The sequence below is a fragment of the Leuciscus leuciscus genome (assembly GCF_965113295.1).
Source record: "Leuciscus leuciscus genome assembly, chromosome: 16".
In the NCBI taxonomy this organism is placed as follows: domain Eukaryota; kingdom Metazoa; phylum Chordata; class Actinopteri; order Cypriniformes; family Leuciscidae; genus Leuciscus; species Leuciscus leuciscus.
This window is the reverse complement of record NC_138740.1, coordinates 7993579-8016051: the sequence shown is the minus strand read 5'-3', so window position 1 is coordinate 8016051 and position 22473 is coordinate 7993579. Positions and strand designations below refer to the sequence as shown.

At 38.6% G+C, this 22473-nt stretch overlaps 1 protein-coding gene and 1 pseudogene across 2 annotated transcripts in view; both read right to left on the bottom strand.

The window, feature by feature from the left end:
• Window positions 1-22473, bottom strand: part of LOC309477809 (DNA repair protein RAD50-like) — a 45613-nt pseudogene that overhangs the window by 10488 nt on the left and 12652 nt on the right. Inside the window, exons 3-14 of the transcript in view lie at window positions 17176-17259; window positions 16834-16976; window positions 15768-15953; window positions 11254-11458; window positions 10144-10311; window positions 8982-9096; window positions 8350-8535; window positions 7774-7980; window positions 6606-6788; window positions 3788-3940; window positions 3001-3176; window positions 734-941 (exon numbers count right to left, since the gene is read on the bottom strand). The product of the transcript in view is annotated as a DNA repair protein RAD50-like (transcript). The remainder of the gene's footprint in view (window positions 1-733; window positions 942-3000; window positions 3177-3787; window positions 3941-6605; window positions 6789-7773; window positions 7981-8349; window positions 8536-8981; window positions 9097-10143; window positions 10312-11253; window positions 11459-15767; window positions 15954-16833; window positions 16977-17175; window positions 17260-22473) is intronic.
• LOC309477870 (uncharacterized protein) lies at window positions 12717-15135 on the bottom strand. Its single transcript, XM_082141346.1, has 2 exons — window positions 14238-15135; window positions 12717-14171 (listed from the first exon to the last, which is right to left on the bottom strand). Exons 1-2 carry the CDS (start codon window positions 14710-14712, stop codon window positions 13231-13233), a joined length of 1416 nt encoding a protein of 471 aa, XP_081997472.1. The 5' UTR covers window positions 14713-15135; the 3' UTR covers window positions 12717-13230.

Below are 22473 nucleotides of genomic sequence, written 5' to 3'. Positions count from 1 at the left end.
AGACGTTTTAAGGCCTTAAATTTAAAGGTCAGAATTTTTTACTTTTTAAGACCCCGCAGGAACCCTGGATAAACAGGTGGATGGTGGATGGATAGATGGAAGGATGGGGAATGAAGGGGTAAACAGGTGGATGATGGATGGATAGATGGAAGGATGGGGAATGAAGGGGTAAACAGGTGGATGATGGATGGATAGATGCAAGGATGGGCAATGAAGGGGTAAACAGGTGGATGGATGGATGGATGGATGGATGGATAGATAGATGGAAGGATGGGGAATGAAGGGGTTAACAGGTGGACATATGGATGGGGAATGAATTGGTAAATAGGTGGATGGATGGATAGATGGATAGATGGAATGAAGGGGTAAATAGGCGGACAGATGGATGGGGAATGAAGGGGTAAACATGAGGAAGGATGGTTGAATGGAAGGATGGGGGAATGAGGGGGTAAACAGGAAGAATGATGGATGGAAGGATGGAGGAATGAAGGGGTAAACAGGTGGATGATGAATGGATAGATGGAAGGATGGGGAATGAAGGGGTAAACAGGTGGAAGGATGCAGGAATGAAGGGGTAAACAGGTGGATGATGGATGGATGCATGGATAGGTGAAGTAAAAGATGGATGTATAGACATGAAGTAAAGGATGGATAGTTAAAGTGATAAACAGATTGAGGAATAGACAGATAGATAGATAAAGTGATAACTGAATGGCCAGAAAAGTGTTATTGCCTGATGGGCTTCAGTGCCATCATTTCATCACGCCTGCGCTCTTTCCTCTTCAGGTCCTGCTCGGTGTTCTTCAGTTTGTCTGGGACGAGCCGCAGCTTGGACTGCATGTCATTAATGATGTCCTGGAGCTCGGCCTCTGAGGGGAACACACGCTGACACACGGGACAGCAGGGCTCGCCCTCCTCCGTCAGCTGACTGATGAACATGGCTGCCAAGAGAAGACAAAAAGATAATGAGAATCAGTGCTGGGGGGAACTCATTACAAGCAACTTGAGATATGTAATCAGATTACTTTTTCAAGTAACTTGTAAAGTAAAGTTTGAATTTTCCAAAAAATACCTCAGTTACTTTTTAAAATAAGTAACGCAAATTACTTTGTTTTCCCATTTATTGACTGACAGCTCTCCTGTCCCCATGTTGAGAGAATCATGAGTAAGTGGAGAGGCGTTGTGTGAGTGTGTTTGTGTGCTTTGTGAACATGATGCTTATTGTAGTTCTAGACTAAAAGTGAGCGTGCATTTACTCATCTCACTTGCACAAAAAAAGATTCAATATTTCTCAAAATGAATAAAATCAGTGAAATGCAGAATCAAAATACTATGCAAACCTTCAAAAACTAAATATGTTAAATAAAACATACATTTTTATGCATTTAATCTCACTTTATTGACCAATGTACTTGTTTCTGACCTTTGATAATGTAGAGAAACAAGTAGAGAAACTTGTGCATGCTTTCATCACCAGCAGGGTGGATTACTGTAATGGACTCCTCACTGGCCTTCCCAAAAAGACCATAAGACAGTGTCAGCTCATACAGAACACTGCTGCCAGGATTCTGAGCAGAACCAGGAAATATGAACATATCACACCAGTCCTCAGGTCTTTACACTGGCTCCCAGTTACATTTAGGATTGATTTTAAAGTATTATTACTGGTATATAAATCATTCAATGGCCTAGGTCCTCAATACATTGCATATATGCTCACTGAATATAAACCCAACAGATCACTCAGACCATTAGGATCATATCAGCTAGAAATACCAAGGGTTCACTCAAAGCATGGCGAGTCTGCTTTTAGCTATTATGCCAGCTGTAGCTGGAACCAGATTCCAGAAGAGATCAGATGTGCTCCTACAGTGGTCACATTCAAATCCAGACTCAAAACACTTCTGTTTAGCTATGCATTTACTGAATGAGCACTGTGCCACTGTTCGTCCGACTGTTTGTACTGTACTGTATTTTATTTTTCTGTATATATAACTGTTTTAATTATTCTTATTTATTTGTATTCTTTTTATTTCTTCTATGTAAAGCACTTTGAATTGCCATTGTGTATGAAATGTGCTATATAAATAAACTTGCCTTGCCTTGCCTTGATGATTCAGTTAAACCATAAGCAAAAATGACTATAGATTTTTTTTGTTTTATTGGTTAAAGTAAGTGTTAAACTTTTAAGTTTTAAGTTTTATTGGTTAAAGTGTTAAACCTGCATCCTATTCTTCCGTTATCCAGAAATGGCAGCAGAGCTGATAGGTTTGTTTGAGCTGCGCCCTCTACTGTACAGCCATGAATTTCCTTCAGCCTGAGGCTTATTATTTCACTTTTGGTGTGAAAGGGTCTTTACATTTGCCCAAAAATATAACTTTTTTGTTATAAAAAAAACAAGCCCAGCCCAGGTGCAAAAAAAGTAACGCAAAATTAACATAACTCATTACTTTAAAAAAAAAAGTAACTAAGTAGCACAATTAGTTACTTTTTAAGGGAGTAACGCAATATTGTAATGCATTACTTTTCAAAGTAACTTTCCCCAACACTTCCGATAATCACATTCAAAACACGGAAGACTGAGAAAACCAGGAATGTTCTGAATTCACACACATACTGGGTTGTGTAACTGCTGTGGACTTCATAAACTCAGCTGTGTGGGTCCCAGCTTGATATCTTATCAGACTTCATATCAACAGTCATTGCTCTACTTGGCATAAAGAAAGTCTATATCCTGTTTACCAATAAACAGTAATTTACCGTCAAGCAGGCCCACACAGAATCTGCATCTGAAAAGCTTCAAAGACTTCAGCAGAATTCAAAGGCCATCATACACAAAACGCGTCCCTCGACCCTAACGGGCTCATGTATGATTTGTCCATTATATTAGCATTTTCTACCAAATGTATATGATTTTTGGCACTATTCTGAAGATTTGCCTACAAAATGAGCACAGTATGTAGATTTAGTGTGGATCTGAAATGTTTTGTGAGAGCATACCTCTCTGTTTAGAGGACTTCTCCAGCTCATCCTCCAGTTTACTCAGGTCTGACTGGAAGTCCTGACTGCCGCACACGTTGAAAAGTCTCTCTTCATAGTTGACCAGCTGCTCTTCCTTATGTTTGATTTCTGCCATGATGTGAGTCTTCTTCTGTTCTCCAGATGCAAGCTCCTTACTATGAAAAATAAAAATGAAAAGTCTTGTCTAGTAATGCTAGTTAATTTATCTGAAGGCTGCAAAGGACGTATTAACATTTATTGGGAATTATCTCAGCACTGTTAAAGTTGGAGGATAATTACATTTTATTGTGTAAATACAGCATTTGGAAAATTGTACATTCTCCGATATTATTTTGCACATAAACATGTATTTTATTGATGTGTGTGAACTTACGAACAGTTGATGTACACTACTACAAGTGCAAGTCATATCTGCCATATTTGCTAGACAGCCCTATTTTAGACATGTCTGTGTAAGCTAAACGTCACCATTTGAAAACTACACTGCATGTTCCACTGACCTGAAGATGACCTGTTCCTCAGGCACCCAGAAATCGAAACCAAATATGTATAAGATTTAAGTATGTGGGTGGTTGTACAAAGGCCAGTATTTTCTGTTACATCAGTGTCAATGCATGTGTGTATGTCGCTCATCACGTAGACATTTAAATACTGATTAAAACTGCATGAAACATTATAGGCCCTCACACTGAATATCATCATTTATGGCATTCTCTAGCTTATTATAATAAACGTTTGCGGATAAACAAATCAAAGGGCGACAGACTTCATTTTGCTGAGCCGTTCTCTGGTTGATCTCTCTGGTTTTGGAGTGGATCCAGTCTGCCAGCTCGCTCTTACTTGGAAAGTGTCCTAGCAGAGACACCAGCTCTTCATTGTGTCTCGACTTGATCTTCCTCACTTGCTCCTCTTTCTCCATCTGGAATCCGAAGCAGAGATGAACTATTTATTTTCTAGTTGGATAAAGCTGTCTCTTTGCAAGCCTCTGTCTGGCATAAGCACTGATCATAAAACTGCTATATTAGAGTCTATAGATCACACTATCCAGACATTACTGTGCTGTATATTCTGTATACTGCCATAACTGCCTAGAAAGAATGCCTTTTGGCCTAAGTGACGTCCAGGTAATATCTCACAGTTTGCTCTGATTCAGCACATTTTGATAAATGTAATAATGGGAATAATTTGGTTCATCCATATACTGTATATAAAAATCTGCAAACTTCTAAAACATAAATAGTAGCATATATTGTCTTTGCTAAAACACTCTTGCTTTTTAAAAAGAGTATGAAAAAGTAGCCTAATTTCTGAAGGAACTATTTTATAGATTGCACATGACCTTAATAAATAATTATTTAAAAGCAATCTATTCAATTAAAGAAATTAATCTGAAAAATTATCAAAGTAAGAAATGGATGACCAATGTTTGTAAAAGATGATGTGTTTGATTGACCATTCATTTTTAAATTCAGATTTCCAATCATATCTTGCTTTAGGCAGCATGGAATGTTATAAATTATTTTGATGCCCCATCAAACATTTTAAAATAAACCTAGCATTAGTTTTCATTTTAATAGGCATCAATTCAACTTTTTTTGTTGAAACTGAAATTTAACACAATGTACAACTGTAATAGTGTACAAATGTACACTATTGTTATAAATAGTTAATTTTTTGTGATGTAAAAATGACAAACTGAAGTGTTTATAAAAGACTGGAGGATATTAGGCGGTCAGGAAACTGCAGAAAGACTGTACTGACATCTAGTGTTACAGTTATTTACTGCAAACATTGTGCTGGCAAACTCAAACACATCTAGAACTTTACACATTTTGTAGGATATATTGTGGTATCTCGAGATTATTAGCAGAATTCTGATGTCATCTCTGCACCCCTTTATTGTCCAAAGACATTTGTTTTGTTTGTTTGCTGCATTTGTTTCGGAATTAGGCATAAAGGTGTTATCACAATGGATGGATGAAGCATTTATAAAGCGCTTTTCTAATGTACTAATGTACAATACTGTACATACGGTCTCTCCTCAACCACAACTGGAGAGAGTCTGGACTTCGGTTTAACGTCTCATCTGAAGGACGTGCTTTTTTTGACAGTATAGTGTCCCCATCACTATAGTGGGACATTAGGACCCACACAGACCACAGGGTGAGCAGCGCCCCCTACTGGCCTCAACCTAGTTTTCCCAGGAGTCTCCCATCCAGGTACTGACAGACTCAACCCTGCTCAGCTTCAGTGGGCAGGGCCGGCCCTGACCAATTTGCTGCCCTAGGCAAGATTTTACCTGGCGCCCCATGCATCACAGCCCATTTCACCCTGTCATTGTGTTCATGATTTAGCATATATATATATATATATATATATATATATATATATATATATTATATATATATATATATATATACATATACACACACACACACACACACACACACACACACACACACACACACACACACACACACACACACACACATTACAGCAGAACTGTTTCCAACACTCATAATAAATCAGAATATTAGAATGATTTCTAAAGGATCATGTGATAGACCGGATGTCACATGTGACACTGAAGAATGGAGTAATGATGCTGAAAATTCAGCTTTGCATCACAGAAATAAATGATAATTTAAAGTATAATAAAGTATAATAAATTGAAAACAAATTATTTTAAATTGTAATAATATATCACAAAATTAAAAAAAATTCTGTATTTTTGATCAAATAAATGCAGGCTTGATGAGCAGAAGAAACTTCTTTCAAAAACATTAAAAATAGTAATGTTTCCAAACTTTTGGCCTGTACTGTATCCCCCAAAAACTGCACAACTGTAGAGTAAAACATTAATAAAAAAGTGATAATAAAAAATGCGTCTTAAAACTGACATGATTGTACAAAATCACAGTCTGGGAACTCAGAACAACTGCTAACATTAAGTTTAAGGTAAAAATAACTGCCATGAAATTGTAGTATCTTACTCCTATGCAATAAATTGTTCATTCACTACATCTCTTTACCTCTGTCTTTATCCTCTTCTCTTATTTTTGGCACTGTATCTATCGCAGAGACGCAGACTATGCTCATTTATAATGTGTCATGTAAATTCGGCCTTCCGTCACAATCAGGAAACTTTCACCGCGTCTAGAACTGGCGCGAGCTGCCACGCCCGTTTCTACGAGCTGTGTGTTAACAAAAGCAGTGCTGTCTACATTGGATGCGGCGTCGGGCACGCTACACAACAAATTACCAACAACTGATCGCGCGCGCGCTCTGTTTCTGACGCACTTCAAGCACTCGATGGGCGGGGGAAGATTGAAGAGCCGGATTTTTATTTTTTTGCTTTATTTGGTAGTATTTCGAATGAATGGTTTTAAAATAGTAGCCTATTATAAAAAAAAATATGTAAAAAAAAAAAATTCACTCGTTCACTCATTCTGGCGCCCCTATGGATGAGTGGCGCCCCTAGCATTTGCCTATACCGCCTATGCCGCGGGCCGGCCCTGTCAGTGGGAAACCAGTCTTGGGCTACAGGTGATATGGCTGCGGGCGAGAATGATGTGTGTGTTTACCTTGGTCTTCTTGAGCATGTCCATCTCTGCATGTGCCCTGGTGTGTGTGTTGAGCAGTTCCATCTCCTGGTCCAGTCTGCGCTGGGCCTGATCCAGTTCAGTTTTCTCCTTCTGTAGATCGATTACTTCTGCCTTCAGACTGTCCACAGTACAGGCCTGCGTGGCATTATCAAGCTCACGCTCCTATAAACACACATACATTAAGAAAAACACATACAAAAGCAATGCAGGGTGTCAATGATGGTAGTTTTGTTGGTTGCGGTGTTAGTATTGTTTTCTTTCTACAATTTATTTTCAGATTTTAGGCCAGATTTATTAAACAGGGCAAATTAGCGTGAGACTGTAATCCTGACTGACATTAAAAATAATGTCGCAAATACCAGTAAATTGAATACCGCAGATCTTAGTAGATTACGTTGTATAATTTATTTAAATACACTTCTCACATAAATTTTACATCTGAAAGGGAAACTCCTACATATGTATGCAATAAGGTCAGCTGCAAAAATGACTGTGTCTGTGTCTTTTCATCGCTATTTTCTCACTGTGTGTCTTCAGTAAACCTCAAAGTAGTTTTTTACCCCAAAAGAGGGATTGAGCTGGTGCAAGCTGTTAGCTGACATGAACGCGCTATATACATAAATGTTTTCCATAGTCATTTTAGTTAAAGGTTCAGTTGGTGGAAACCAACAGAACATTGACAAATGAAATACGTTTTGTATGCGCAGGTCACACAAGCGGACTGAATTTGTGTTGCACTACTCAGTTGTTCCATAAGGTGGCAACACTGGCCCGGCTGTTGTTTCACAGTAGAAAACGAAACTAAAAGAGACGGAACAACAACAACATAGAACATACTGAAGACTTCAACAACAACAAACATACATTGACAAGCGTTTGTGTGAGGGGTGTTATGAGAAAGCCGCAACTTTATTTTAAAAGACATTTTTATCAGTCATAACTTCTGGAGAAAAATAGGGCAAACACTGGACATAGATGAAACTTTCTAGAGTGCATGTGTCGACCGTCTGCATGCTATCAAATGGAGTATATTTTGAAAGGCTACGAGTTCGACTGTACGCATATGCTAGCGCATGCGTTAAAAAAAACTAAGTATACTTTGGGCTTAATGCTCAAAGCAAGTTTAGTGGTGTAGTGCATATCTAACCGCTTTCTGAAGCTCAGTGTCCAGCTCCTGCAGTCTGCTAGAGGAGCCCTCCAGTTTTTGGAGATCACACTTGATGTTCTTCAGTTCCTGTTGTTTCTTGGCCTGTATGTCTCTCTTCAGCTCAACGGTTCTCTCTAGACCGGTCTTCTTATCACGGAGATCATCGATGCTTTGCTGCTTCTGTGCCTCTTTCTCCTGCATATCTTGCTGAAAACAAGAAATTATTATTAAAAATGGCAACATGCTATAAACTGATACTAATACTGAACTTTTGAAAATATATGAAGTTTCAGGATATTTATAAATATCTGAATTAATATTATTTAATAATTTTCTGTTAAGCATTGAATAATACAAAAATAATATAATTAAAGTGTTACCCAAACATTACATATGTCTCTATATTGGATAAAACACTTCATAAAGTGTATAAAAATTGGCAATGCAATATATATATATATATATACAGTGTATATATATATATATATATATATATATACTGTATATATATATATACATACATACAAAAGAGCGTGAACTGGGTGGTAAATGACGTCCTGCAGTTCAATTATCCACCATAGTTTGGTTGAGGGCTTCAGTGTCCTGGTCCAGTCTCTCTTTGACTTGTCTGTGGAAGCTCTGGAGTTGTCTTTCGTTAAGAGGAGTCCGATCATAGCCCTCCAACTCCAGGGAAGACGCTAAACTCTTCACCTGGGTTTTTAATGTTTTGTGTGTGTCTATCTGCCTCCAGCTGCAGACGGCCTTCAAATGAACAGAAACAATGACGATGAACAGCTCTGAGAAAGAATAAACTTTTTTCCTGCTAAAAATGCATTTTGAGCAAAATCACTCGATGTGAAAGTATTAGCCTAGTTATTAGTGCATGTCTACAAGTATAGTGTACTTTAGGACTGGAATAACTAATCTATAAAAGCAAAATTTCTTAAGTGAAGTAACTTTGCAGTAGTAGTTATTTCAATTTAAAAAGAGGATAAATGATGAAGGCCACAAAGTGGGAGAAAAAAATATATGTGTTTAACGCCAAAAGCTCGAGACGAGAGCACTTTATATAAGAACTTAAGGACGTCACTATTCTTCTATTGACTCTTTTAAATACTACAATCAACGAAACAACCATTTGATATAGAGAACACATTTCCACCACCACCACACAACAATAAATGAATAGCAAAGGAGCAAACGACTACCTTGCTCAACTAGCAAGTCATTTTTGATGCGGTCCATCCTCTTGCACTCTTGGCCGGCCCATTCTAACTCGCGCTGGCACTCTGTAAGTCTCCGTTCCTTCTCTTTGACAGTCACCTAAAAACACAGCACAAGACAGAGTCAAGGCGCCCCAAGGAATGAACACACGGTGTGCTGCAAGGCTCTGTCTTAGGCCCTTCGTTTTTCTTTCCGTACATGCTCTCTTTAGGTGATATGTTTTGAAAACATGGTATTACGTTTCATTGTAATGCTGACAACTCTACATTTCTCCAGACTCAAGACATGTTTAATATTGATGGTTGTCTCTCTATTTTATTACAATTTAAGAAGTAACCTTTGGGGAAAGAAAGAGGGGAGGAATAAATCAAGACATGACTCAGGTTGAACTCAAATCTGTCACTTGGGGACATTTTATTTAATATTCAACAATATTATTGATCTGCCTGAGAACTTATCTGAGAACTGAAGTGAGCTGGATGATGACATCACTGTTTTCACCAGAGCTGCTATATATATATATATATATATATATATATATATATATATATATATATATATATATATAAATTACTAACTTTTTTTTTACACCAAAAATGAAACATCACTGAGCTTACTTAAGCTGGACTGTGACGCTGTTTTCTTCTGGAAACAAACTTTGCTGCACTATTTTCCTGTTATCTCTGTAAAGCTGCTTTGATAACAAACTGTATTGTAAAAAGCACTATATAAATAAATGAGACTTGACTTGACTACCAGTGAACCAAAGCATCAACACTAATGTGACTTCAATGGGAGCACTGTTGAGAACAAACACATAGTATAACACTAAGAGTTTATTTGGATCCCCAATAGTCCAGAAGAACCCTTAGGTAAATGAAGAAAATTGTATGGCTTTTAGTAAGAAAACTTAGTGGATGGACCTCTTTTATTTTCAAACAATATAAAACAAATGACAAAGATAAGCAAGCAAACGCAAACCCCTCATTCCAACATCAGATGAAAAACAGCAGCAGTTAATATACCAAAACCATAAATTACTGAACATCCTGTACATGTTTTCTATGCAAAACACTTCCTCTGCTTTCGCATGATCATTATCTGGCATTTATGACTAATACTGAGAAGCAGTGAAAGCTTCATAACTGATGACTGATATAAAAAAAAAAAAAAAACTTGGGTTACCTGCTCCATCTTTTCCTCTAGTTCCCGGTTATCATCCTTCATCTGTTGCTTCCTGCTGTCCAGAGCTTTGATGTCATTATCCAACTTCATTATTTTGCTGAGGCTGCTGTCTATGTCATACAGTCGGTTCTGAAAACATGGGGAAAGTGTGTTTAGTGAATATACATCACATGACTGCATGAGTGTATGGGCTAAAATTCAACTGATGTGCAGTCACAAGCACACATTTGGACTATTTTACAGTGGGGCTCATCTATCTTTTGTTTTTAACTCAACTGATCATAATGTGAAGCTTCTGTTTTTGCACTGATGTCAGACTTATCAATAATTTAGAATCAATTTTATATTGTAGTTTGGTATCAAAATAATAAGTATAAATAAATAACAAGTATCAAAAAAAAAAAGTACTAATCTTGATGACCTTTTTATTAATAAAGAATTTAAATGACTGGATTATTACAAATACACATTATTACATGTTTATGTAAATACATACATGTAAAACATATTTTTGGGATGAATTTGCTGCCAATGACAACAACGATATGAATAAAATCTTATATCACGATACAAGTAATTTATTTCATGATAACGATATATATCACCATATATATCATTTCGCTTTAAATTAGGTTATGATTACAAAAATGTTGATACCATAGAAATGTCATAATTCCTGTCACAAAAAACGAATACTAGGCTTAAAATGTTTGTTTTTTTTAAACTCAAGCTCGAAGACATGTAAACAGTCAGCGATAAAATAAGAATACGAAACCAATTTCCAAGATATATGACCAAAAAAATTTATAAATAAAAAATAAAAAATGCAGAAGAATAAATAAATAAGAAATGCTACATAAACTGTATAATCAAATAATAAAAAAAAACTTGTACTGATTAATCATGTCTACCGGCCCACCCATACACCTGCCTCTATTAAATAGAATTTTAAATATTCATTATCCAAAACAATAAATTCCCACAGATCTCAAAAATGGAAAACCTCTATTCTAAAATCCCACAGAAAATAAAAAGAAAACCGGATCAGCCAACAAATTCTTGGTGTCTCGCCTTCAGTGGGTCAATCTGATTCTCGATGCGTTGGACATTCTCTTTGGATGAAGAAAGCTGAGACTCTTTAGTGGACAGCAGCTCTCTAATCTCTAGGGCTTTATCTTTGTACTGTTTTAGGTACTTGAGGTCCGTACTGCAGAGAATAACAGTCCGGGCCTGCTTCTGTCTCAACTTCTTCAGGGTCTCCAATACCGTAATGTACCTTTAATCAAAAGGTTTTGGTTATTTTCGGCCATTCATTTGTAATGCCAGCTTAATATGAGTAAATGACACCACAGGACAAGCCAATATGCAAAAAAGTCTGTTTAAATAGACACTCATTTATCGCCATCTACTGGTGTAGGCCTACAGAATTAGACCCATAGTGTTCAAAGCTTCTCTGGCATGATTGTTGAGAATTTACAGTATTTACAAAACATATATTGTGTAGATAATACACAACAGTCCTTTATAGGGTAATAATATGCATTAAATGAAGGGGAAAAGGGGAAAAGAAATAATTATATACACATATCAAACTTCTAAAAAGACTTTGGAATGGGACGATGTTTTCTTGTAGGATATATATATATATATATATAGTGGTGTGAAAAAGTGTTTGCCCCCTTGGTAAATATGATCAAATATGGCTGTAAAAAATAAATCTGCATTTTAAATCCTTTTGATATCTTATTTTAAAAAATGTGCAAAAATCTAACCTTTCATTGGAGTAAAATAATTGAAAGTGTGGGGAAAATCACATTATGAAATAAATGTTTTTCTCCAAAACACGTTGGGAACAATTGTTTGCCCCCTTTTATTAAATACTTTTTGCAACCTCTGTTTTCCAAGATAACAGATCTGAGTTTTCTCCTATAATGCCTGATGAGTTTGGAGAACACCTGACAAGAGATCAGAGACCATTCCTCCATACAGAATCTCTCCATCCTGTTGGTATTTGATCGAATCCGTGATGCCATGTATCTGAACAAGATGTCCAGATGGTCAGATGAAACAAAAACATTAGCTTTTTCGGCAGCAAACACTTAAGATGGGTTTGGTGCACACAGGGATAAAAAAGTACCCCATGTGTAAAATGAAATACTCTGCTGTATCTTTAATGCTGTGGGCCTAATTTTCTGCCAGAGGTCCTGGACATCTTGTTCAGATACATGGCATCATGGATTCGATCAAATACCAACAGATAATTATCTAAACCTGACAGCCTGTGCTAGAAATCTTATAACGGAGAACAGGATGGAGAGATTCTGTATGGAGGAATGGTCTCTGATCTCTTGTCAGGTGTTCTCCAAACTCATCAGGCATTATAGGAGAAAACTCAGAGCTGTTATCTTGGAAAACAGAGGTTGCAAAAAGTATTTAATAAAAGGGGGCAAACAATTGTTCCCAACGTGTTTTGGAGAAAAACATTTATTTCATAATGTGATTTTCCCCACACTGTTATGATGATGAGGAAGGAGAACCCAGGCGCAGACAAAGTACACTAAACACGATTTATTATAGGAAAAAAACAGGGAAAACAAAACCCACGAGGGGGCAAAACAAGACAGGATTGACAAACAAGACTAGACTAAGACTGACAGAAAACTGAACAATAAACTAACAGCTAAGACAGGATCAAAACACTTCACAAGACTTCTCAACAGGTTACTCACAAATGAATCTTCACATAAAGATTGGCAATGAACCGGCACAGGACAGCAAACACAAGGGGATTAAATAGGGAGAAACTAATGAGGGAAACAGGTGACGGCGATGATACAATAAAGATAACAAGATGAGATAACAAGGGGGCGGGGTTACATGACGAGACAACGCAAGCACACAGCCAAACAAATGGCCATGTGCTTACACACAAAACATGGGCCTGTCATGATCCTGCCTCAAGACCAGGGAAAATCAGAGACAAGAAGGCAGAATCATGACAGAACCCCTCCCTTAAGGAGCGGCTTCCAGACGCTCCCTAAGGGAACACTAAACACGTGACATGACGGACTGAGACATGGACACAAACCAACAAAACATGACAAATAACAATAAAGGCAGACATGAAAAAACAATAACAGGGTTGGGGTGACATATCAAATACAATAAACAAGGCAAGGGAGGTGGAGGAAACACAAAGTTCTTAGGGGGCAGTCCAGGGTGAACAGGTGGACTAGGGGTCTTGGGTTGACAGGACGATGGCTGAGGACGAGGGGTCCGGGCAGACTTGGATGGGGAAACAAGAGGAACAGTCTTAGGGGAAACAGACCGGGGTGAAGTGGTGACAGGGGTGTCCGGGGAAACAAACAGAGGTCGGGTGACAGCTGGTACGGGGCTGGACACATTAGCTGGGACAGGACTGGACACATCTGCTGGGACAGGACTGGACACAGACATCCTCCTGTCTGCTGGGACGGGACTGGACACAGACATCCTCCTGTCTGCTGGGACGGGACTGGACACATCTGCTGGGACGGGACTGGACACATCTGCTGGGACGGGACTGGACACATCTGCTGGGACGGGACTGGACACAATAGCTGGGACAGCACTTGCAGTGGCGGGCTCAGGAACAGCGCTTGCAGTAGCGGGCTTCAGATCAACACTGGCTGCAGCTGACTCAGGAACCGGATCTCTTGCAGCTGTGGATTCAGGACTAGAGGACTTGACAGGACTGACAGGGACCTCAAGGATCTTGACTAGACGTGACAGATAATTAGATAAGGTATTTGCCGCGACAACAACAGGTAAGTCTTGATGGGCTGATACGGCTTGAAGAACTGCTTCAGCAGCTGAATCGGCCGCAGCTTTCTCCTCAGCACTCACGGCAGTGGGCTGAGGAACAGCGCTTGCAGTAGCGGGCTCTGGGACAGCGCTTGCAGTAGCGGGCTCTGGGACAGCGCTTGCAGTAGCGGGCTCTGGGACAGCGCCTGGGACAGCGCTCGCAGTGGCGGGCTCTGGGACAGCGCTTGCAGGAGCGGGCTCTGGAACAGCGCTTGCAGTAGCTAGAGATGACGAGCGAGAGGCTCCCTTTCTCCTCTTCTTTCTCCTTGAAGGCGAAGCCGAATCTGTAGCTGGGCTAGCGACCAGTTGGAGATGTTCAGCTGGAACCGTAACAGGAGCAGGGATGGCGTTCTCGGGCAGCGCTGACTCGGTCGAGGAAGACTCAGACGGGGAATCCCAGGAAACTCGTCTCCCTCGTTTACCATGGAGAACAATGGGAACAGAAGAGGCCTCAGGAGAAGAAGTGGAACCAGCCTTATCACCAAGGGCAACAACGGCCAGGACGCGACCCTCAGGGATCACAGGAAGTGAAGCAGGAGAAGAAGACCTTGTAGAACCCTCTCGATCACCTCCTCTACTGCGGCCTCCACGGATCCCGCGGAACACGACCAACCGGGTCCCTTCAAAAGATTGTCGCTTGGCAGGAAAGGACATACTGTCTGCTGGGTTCAATATTGGCCGGTTCATTCTGTTATGATGATGAGGAAGGAGAACCCAGGCGCAGACAAAGTACACTAAACACGATTTATTATAGGAAAAAACAGGGAAAACAAAACCCACGAGGGGGCAAAACAAGACAGGATTGACAAACAAGACTAGACTAAGACTGACAGAAAACTGAAAAATAAACTAACAGCTAAGACAGGATCAAAACACTTCACAAGACTTCTCAACAGGTTACTCACAAATGAATCTTCACATAAAGATTGGCAATGAACCGGCACAGGACAGCAAACACAAGGGGATTAAATAGGGAGAAACTAATGAGGGAAACAGGTGACGGCGATGATACAATAAAGATAACAAGATGAGATAACAAGGGGGCGGGGTTACATGACGAGACAACGCAAGCACACAGCCAAACAAATGGCCATGTGCTTACACACAAAACATGGGCTTGTCATGATCCTGCCTCAAGACCAGGGAAAATCAGAGACAAGAAGGCAGAATCATGACACACACTTTCAATTATTTTACTTCAATGAAAGGTTAGATTTTTGCACATTTTTTAAATAAAATATCAAAAGGATTAAAAATGCAGATTTATTTTTTACAGCCATATTTGATCATATTTACCAAGGGGGAAAACACTTTTTCACACCACTATATATATATATATATTTTATTACATATTAATGATTAAAACTTCATTTGAATGCTGTTATGGGGATGATATATCTATGCAGCAAGAATACCTTTTCCTAGATCTTTTGAGATAAAATAACTTGATGAACTCATAAACTGACTGAAAACATCCTTCACACTCCAAAAGCATTATTGCTATAAAAATTACTAGACAAAAATTAAAGGCATTCAGTGCTGTTGCCCATTAAGCATTTGTGAAGGGGATCGTCTAATTCTAAGTTTCAGAGAGAGGATGTAAAAGGAAAAACTAAAACATATTTTACCAAAGAGTCATATGTGGACCTCAAAAAAAAAAAAGGAACAATAATAAAAAGTACAATATGACCCTTTTAATGAATGAAGCTTCAGTGACAAAGCCATTGTCCAGATAAAAATACCTTGTGGCTGAGAAAATCTCATCAAACTTCTGCTTGAGGGCTTTCCCTTCACTGAGAGGCCAGTTGGACTCCTCTTGGTGGCAGAAGATGACATGGCTGATGACAGCTTTGGAGACGCCCAGGGATGAGATCATCTCACGGTCTAGTTCAGCACATTTAGAGCTCAGGTTCACTTTCTCTCTGTGCCTGACATCAAAAGAGGTCAAGATGTATTAACATCCAACAAGAAAACAAGTCCTTCAAACAGGGAACATAATTTACACTTTTCATGGGCCAAGTGGGAGTAAAGGGTTGGGAACCGAGAACCGGAAGTGTTTTTTTAAAAATGCTGGAACCGTGCGAAATTCCTAAGTTTTGGTTCCAAAAACGGTTCTGGTGCGATGTGTGGGCGAAGTGCTGGGTGCTTATCCTTTAATAGCAATGTCTCACCTCATGAATATTATAGGGCACCTATTATGCAAAATCCACTTTTACATGGTATTTGGACATTAATGTGTGTTGGCAGTGTGTGAACACAATCACCCTACAATGATAAAAATCCACCATCTCCTTTTACTTTAATCCCCATTAAACCAAAGCAGTCTCATTAGATATGCCGTTTTGATTCTCTGAGCAGTGTGACATCATACTGCTCAGGCCCCGCCCATGGCCGCTGACTGACAGTCCTGCATTACCATAGTTTCCGCCCTCAGCGAGTTGTACGCTATCCGCCATTTCCTCTGCGCTCGAGCAGCTCTAGTGACAGTGTCTTGTAAGTACCACCACTCAGCTTAGAAGCAAAGTATGTATGAATTGAGTATACCGGTCCTATTTATACCCGTATTGTCTGGGTGGGTGTGATTCGACATGCAAATCTCACTGGCCAATGTCCATTGGCTCGTTTTGTTACCACTTGGAGGTGATCGGTCTCCCAGGCGAGACCCCATTACATCAGTATCATCGTAACGTCAAACGTGACTGACTGAATGGGAACATAATATTTTTACAGTATTGCTACTTTTACTGAATTTTTGCTCAAATAAATGAAGCCTTGGTGAGTATAAGAGACTAGTAAAAGACAACTTACTTGATGAAACCCTCAAGGAATTTGAACTAAGTTTTCTTTCCCTTCTGTGTACTTTGCATAGACTTCTGGACTACCACAGCATCGCCATTCACATCTCTAAACTGGAGTCTGATCCGGGCCTGTACATCCGTTTCATGAACATCCTACAACAGACCAACATTATCTATAATTAAAACTCTTTAAAAACTAAGTGTCATACTGCCCAGCTCTTGCATTGACAATACGAAACAATGTTTGCAAGTTTGAAAAAGTTGAATAAGACAAGCAAAAATATGTGTAATTGAGAACATTTCAATAACAGCTTATATTTGTTTACTTGAATTACTCCTGTCAAGGACCTACTTTGGGATCGTGGACAAAGGTGTTTCCTTTACTTCCTGGTGGAAAGTCTCCTGAAGTGATGTATTTGAGACACTCAATGATGGTCTGGAAATTCATAAAAAGAAATAGTTAATAGCCACCTTATTCCGGCGCCCCATGGCGAAAGAGTTACTCTAAAAACGCTGTAACAAGGTATGTTGCTATGGGAAGAAGGAGGTGGGAACCGGCGAATGTTCACACACTTTATATTTGTAGAAACTACAAATGTAGTTTTTTTGTTGTTGTAAAAAACTACAAAATTGTAGTTACATAATTCCTGTAACACATGTGTACTTACACATACCATTCTGTGGGTCGTTACATGTGTAGTTACACAAACATTACAGCTGTGGATACTATGTACCAGTTTGTAATTACACATGTAGTTACCATGTACGTTCACAGGTATTAGGGCCACTTAATGTAAAGTGGGACCACACTTTATTTTACAGTGTCCTTGTTACATAGGTTACATGTACTTACCATAGTAATACGAGTAAATTATGCATAATTACATGCACTTAACCCTCAACCAAATCCTAAACCTACCCTAACCCTATAGTAAGTACATGTTGTTAATTATTATTACTCAGTACTTGAATATATAATTACACTGTAACAATGACACTGTAAAATAAAGTGTTACCTAAAGTGTTACCAAGTATTGCTACTTAAGTACTGAAAAATAATATGACTCAAGTAAGAGTAAATACGTCGTTTGCTTAAAAACTAAAAGTAACTACGTTACAAAGTACTTTAATATTGTTTTTCTATTTTTACCCAAAATGGGGAGATGATAGCGGTATGGATCGCTAAACACTCACATGTCATCCGTTTCATTCATACTGGAAGCCCAGTACTGATTCATCCCTCATGCAGAAAACTCCACAAGTGAGATTCATAGAAGTATAAAACTTATGACATTTCAAGAAATGCCTTATATGGATATAATAACATGCAAATAGAGATGTTTTAACTGATGAAACATGAAGACAAACAGATGATAGCGATAATATATCTGTTCATCAAGCTATCTCAGGTATTTTCGTAAGAATGATGTATATGTCTTTAAAGGGATAGTTCACCCAAAAAGGAAAATTAGCCCCTGATTTACTCACCCCCAAGTCATCCTAGGTGTATATGACATTCTTCTTTCAGACGAATACAATCAGTCCAAAAAATGTCTTGGCTCTTCCAAGCTTTATAATGGCAGTGAATGGCTGGAGAAAATTTGAAGCCCAAAAAAGTGCATCCATCCATGATAAAAGTGTTCCACTTTTACTCCAGGGGGTTAATAAAGGCCTTCTGAAGTGAAGCCATGCGTTTGTCTAAGGAAAATACCCATATTTAAGACTTTATAAACTATAATCACTAGCTTCCGCCAGACGGCCGTACACATCGATTTACGGTGGAAAACCCGTGACCTGACACACAGCGTAATGACGAACGTGGAAGCTCAGAGGAAAGAGCTAAACAAAACATCGGTCACGAATTAGCCATTTTGAAGAGAAATGTCGGAGTATTTCTATATAATAGAAGAGGAGCTTCAGTTTGTTGCACAGCCCTATTTGTTTAAACCGCGAGAGGTTTCAAAGCTTACGATACTCCTACATCCTACATCATGCATCACGGGTTACTCTTGTGACGCAAGTCAAATTGCGTAGTATGCGTACGGTCGTCTGGCGGAAGCTAGTTATTTTAGATTATAAAGTTATAAATATGGGTATTTTTCTTACAAAAACCCATGGCTTTGCTTCTGAAGGCCTTTATTTACCAACTGGAGCCGAGTGGAGTAATTTGTTTTCCTAATTTTTTCCAGCCATTCACTCTCCCATTATAAAGCTTGTAAGAGCCAGAATATTTTTTAATATAACTCTGATTGTATACTGAAAGAAGAATGTCATATACACCTAGGAGGACTTGAGGGTGAGTAAATCATAGGCTAATTTTCATTTTTGGGTGAACTATACTTTTAATGCAATGCTATAATCAACATAGCTTGTATCATAGAATATAATAAAATAATATATTCTCACTCTGTGTTAAGAAGCAACATGAAACCACAGAAGTCACTTTAAACACGACTGACATGTATTGTGTTTTTGGAGCAAAACATGATATTAAACTCATAAATTGTAGTGTTTGACGGTATGCTAAGCAAACATACTAGCTTTCCCTGTTGTCAAGAGCGATTGTTTTATTACTAATTTTGAAAAGTAAGACCAGGTAAGATCATTTGAATGTTTTCATTTGAATCATTTCATAATTGAAAGCAAAGAAGGTTAAGTGAGAGGTCCGATTAAAAAGAGATTTACAACAGTATGAATAAAAAAGTGGCAGTAAAAAAAATTTAAATAATAATAAATAAAAATTTGTGGTGTATGGTTAATATGTTAAATAAAAAAAAAAAAAAATTCGTTCTACCGAAAATGTGCTGGGAGCCCACTGTTGCTATAGTAACGAACTACACTTTTACATGCATCTGATTGACAGATAAATCATGCGATCTTATTTCACTGTTGTTGAGATTTTTTCAGCTTTGTACAAAGTGTGCTTCGTACATTTAATGTATTGTATTGTTAAAGAGGGCGAAATTTACCATTTAATTGAACTGTGCACATTTATTTTAGACACTTACATATTAATGGTGCTGATGATTTTTAGAGACCCCCACAGGTGTATGATTTTACTGCTTTCATGGGAGCTCATCCTCTCTCTATAAGAGCTCATTTCTTGCTCCGTGTCCGTGCATTTTAACCGGGAAGATTTTAAAACGAGCCGTTCATTAATAAACACGCAAAATCGCTGTGAAAATACAGACCGGAAGTCAAAAGACAACGAGCGCAGCGCTGAAAAGGGGCGGGGCTACATAAGGTCTATAGGCTATATATCATGTTATACATGAATATCAGTCACGTGACCTCTTACGTCATCCGCTCTTTTTCCAGTTGACTGCCGCCATCTTGAGTACCTACCTAGTACTGTCTATGGTACTGACAAGCATTAACTAGCTAGCTTGCTACTATTTACAGCTTCGTACGGATACAGTAAATGGCTACGAAAGACAACATTTCGCACCTCGACTGCCATGAAACGAAACGCTACTTTCAAAAAATAATATCGTTATAACGCGATCCCTACGCGATACCTGATGCGTACTTCAAGCCTCTGTCCGGTGCTACCGAACAACCAATCCTGGCATTCAATTATATTATATGTTGATCCGACTATTTTAAGCGTGTATTTAAATGGTCCAGGGGCAGAACTTTTGCCAAGCGTGTCAGAGGTTCTGGGTTCTGTGTTCTAATCCGGACTCATATATTTTTATTTTATTTTTTTCTCATCAAAACCGATTATGTTTATCAGTGGTTGTATATCAGGCAGGGACACGTTTGTGTGCAGTTTGTTTTGTAATTTCACCGGAACAAATAGAGAGTCTCTCCACATTGAAGCACGCATCCGAGTGAAGACTGTGCGCGAGCCACAAACAAACACAGTATCCGCACCACTGATCGCAGCGGCAACGAGCACTTTGATCACTTGATTTCAGAAACAACACATTTCAGCGCTAGATCGCCTCTTATTTAACAAACGAACGAAATGAATGCTCTGCTAGTTAACTGGAGATGTTTTGATTATTTGTATTGGTACATTCCTGCCGCGAGATGTTTCAAAAGTGGTGGGGACATGTCCCACTCGTCCCACCCGCAAAATACGGCATCTTTTTTCGTCCTGAGGTAGCCTGTAAAAGGATATTTTGGGGTCTCCTTTTTTGTTGTTGCACCCTACCGCACATGTTGAAGGCATAGCTAGCTAGTTCCTTTGCGACTGACGTGAATCAGGTACTCAAGATGGCGGCAGACAAGTTCTAGAAGTGAGTGACGTCAGTGAGGAGACGTTGGTGACATCATCTGATATTCATGTATAGCCAGATATGACGGCACTACTGCAGCATCACCACAGGTGAGCAGCTGAGAAACTCATCAAGCCAATGTGCAAACTATCGCAAATCAAAGTGAAAGTAAGTCGCAGACACTTAACACACAATCATCTTCATTAAAAGTAAAGAAACTAAATATGATTAAGATCTGGGCTAATACTACCAATGCTGATATCATTATTATCTCTGAAACCTGGCTTAAAAAATCTGTATCTGATGAACTTATTTCTATTGAAGGTTTTAAAGTTTATAGAACTGATCGGGTTGGCAAAGGAGGTGGGGTTGCCATATATGTGAAATCCAAGTTTATAAGCTCGGTAACCCTGTCACTAACTAAAGCTAAACAGTTTGAAATTCTGACCGTGAAAGTGAATATTTCAAAAGATGCTGATATTACAGTAGTTGGGTGTTATAGACCTCCATCTGCTTCAAAGGATGCTTTCCAATCTATATCCGAAATATTACATGAAATTAATCACTCTGAATTTATTCTTATGGCTGATATGAATTGGGACTGGCTTTCTGGGAACTCTGATTGTTTTAAAGACTTATGTAATGACTTAAACTTAGTGCAACTTATTAATGAACCGACAAGAATAAATCCCAAAGCAGAAATAAAATCTACTCTCCTAGATCTAATCATAACAAACTCAGTTCATAAATATACCTCAACTGCCGTATTTTGTAATGACGTCAGTGACCATTGTGCAGTCGCTTGTGTAAGAAATACAAAAATCCCTAAGGTAAAACCGCACATGATCCTAAAAAGACATTTTAAAAGTTTTGAACAACAGGCTTTTCTGCATGATCTGTATCATAGTGAACTCAGCAGGGTGTCTTTGTTTTCGGATGCTGAACTGGCATGGGATTTTTTTTCATTTAAATTTTATTTCCATTGTAAATAAATATGTACCAATCAAAAAGTTTAGGAAATCAATTAAATCTTTGTCGGGTGCACGTGTGACCTCAAACCTCCCAGAACAGATTCTTATTGGTTCAGATGAAATAAAAGACAAAGCAGTCATAGTCAATCAGTTTAATAAACACTTTATTCAGGCTGGATTCATATTTAATCAAACCGTAAATAAATCTGTCCCATGTCCTGCCATGTCAGCATCTGAAAATGTAAATCGGGAATTGTTTAATTTTAAACCGATTTCAGTTTCAGAAGTTCATAAAGCCCTCAGAGACATTGATCACAAAAAGTCAGCAGGTACAGATAATCTGGATCCCTTTCTGTTAAAAGTGGCAGCTGATATTATTGCTGAGCCCATAGCGCATATTTTTAATTTGAGTCTTCTTTCAAACTCCATTCCTAAAAGTTGGAAAGCAGCCTATGT

Excerpts from the sequence above, each read along its gene's own strand:
- LOC309477870 (XM_082141346.1), bottom strand. The coding sequence starts at position 14,712 with ATGAACCGGCCAATATTGAACCCAGCAGACAGTATGTCCTTTCCTGCC. Across the intron at positions 14,172-14,237 it reads GTCATCTCTAGCTACTGCAA|GCGCTGTCCCAGAGCCCGCT; the intron begins GCGCTGTTCCAG and ends GCGCTGTCCCAG.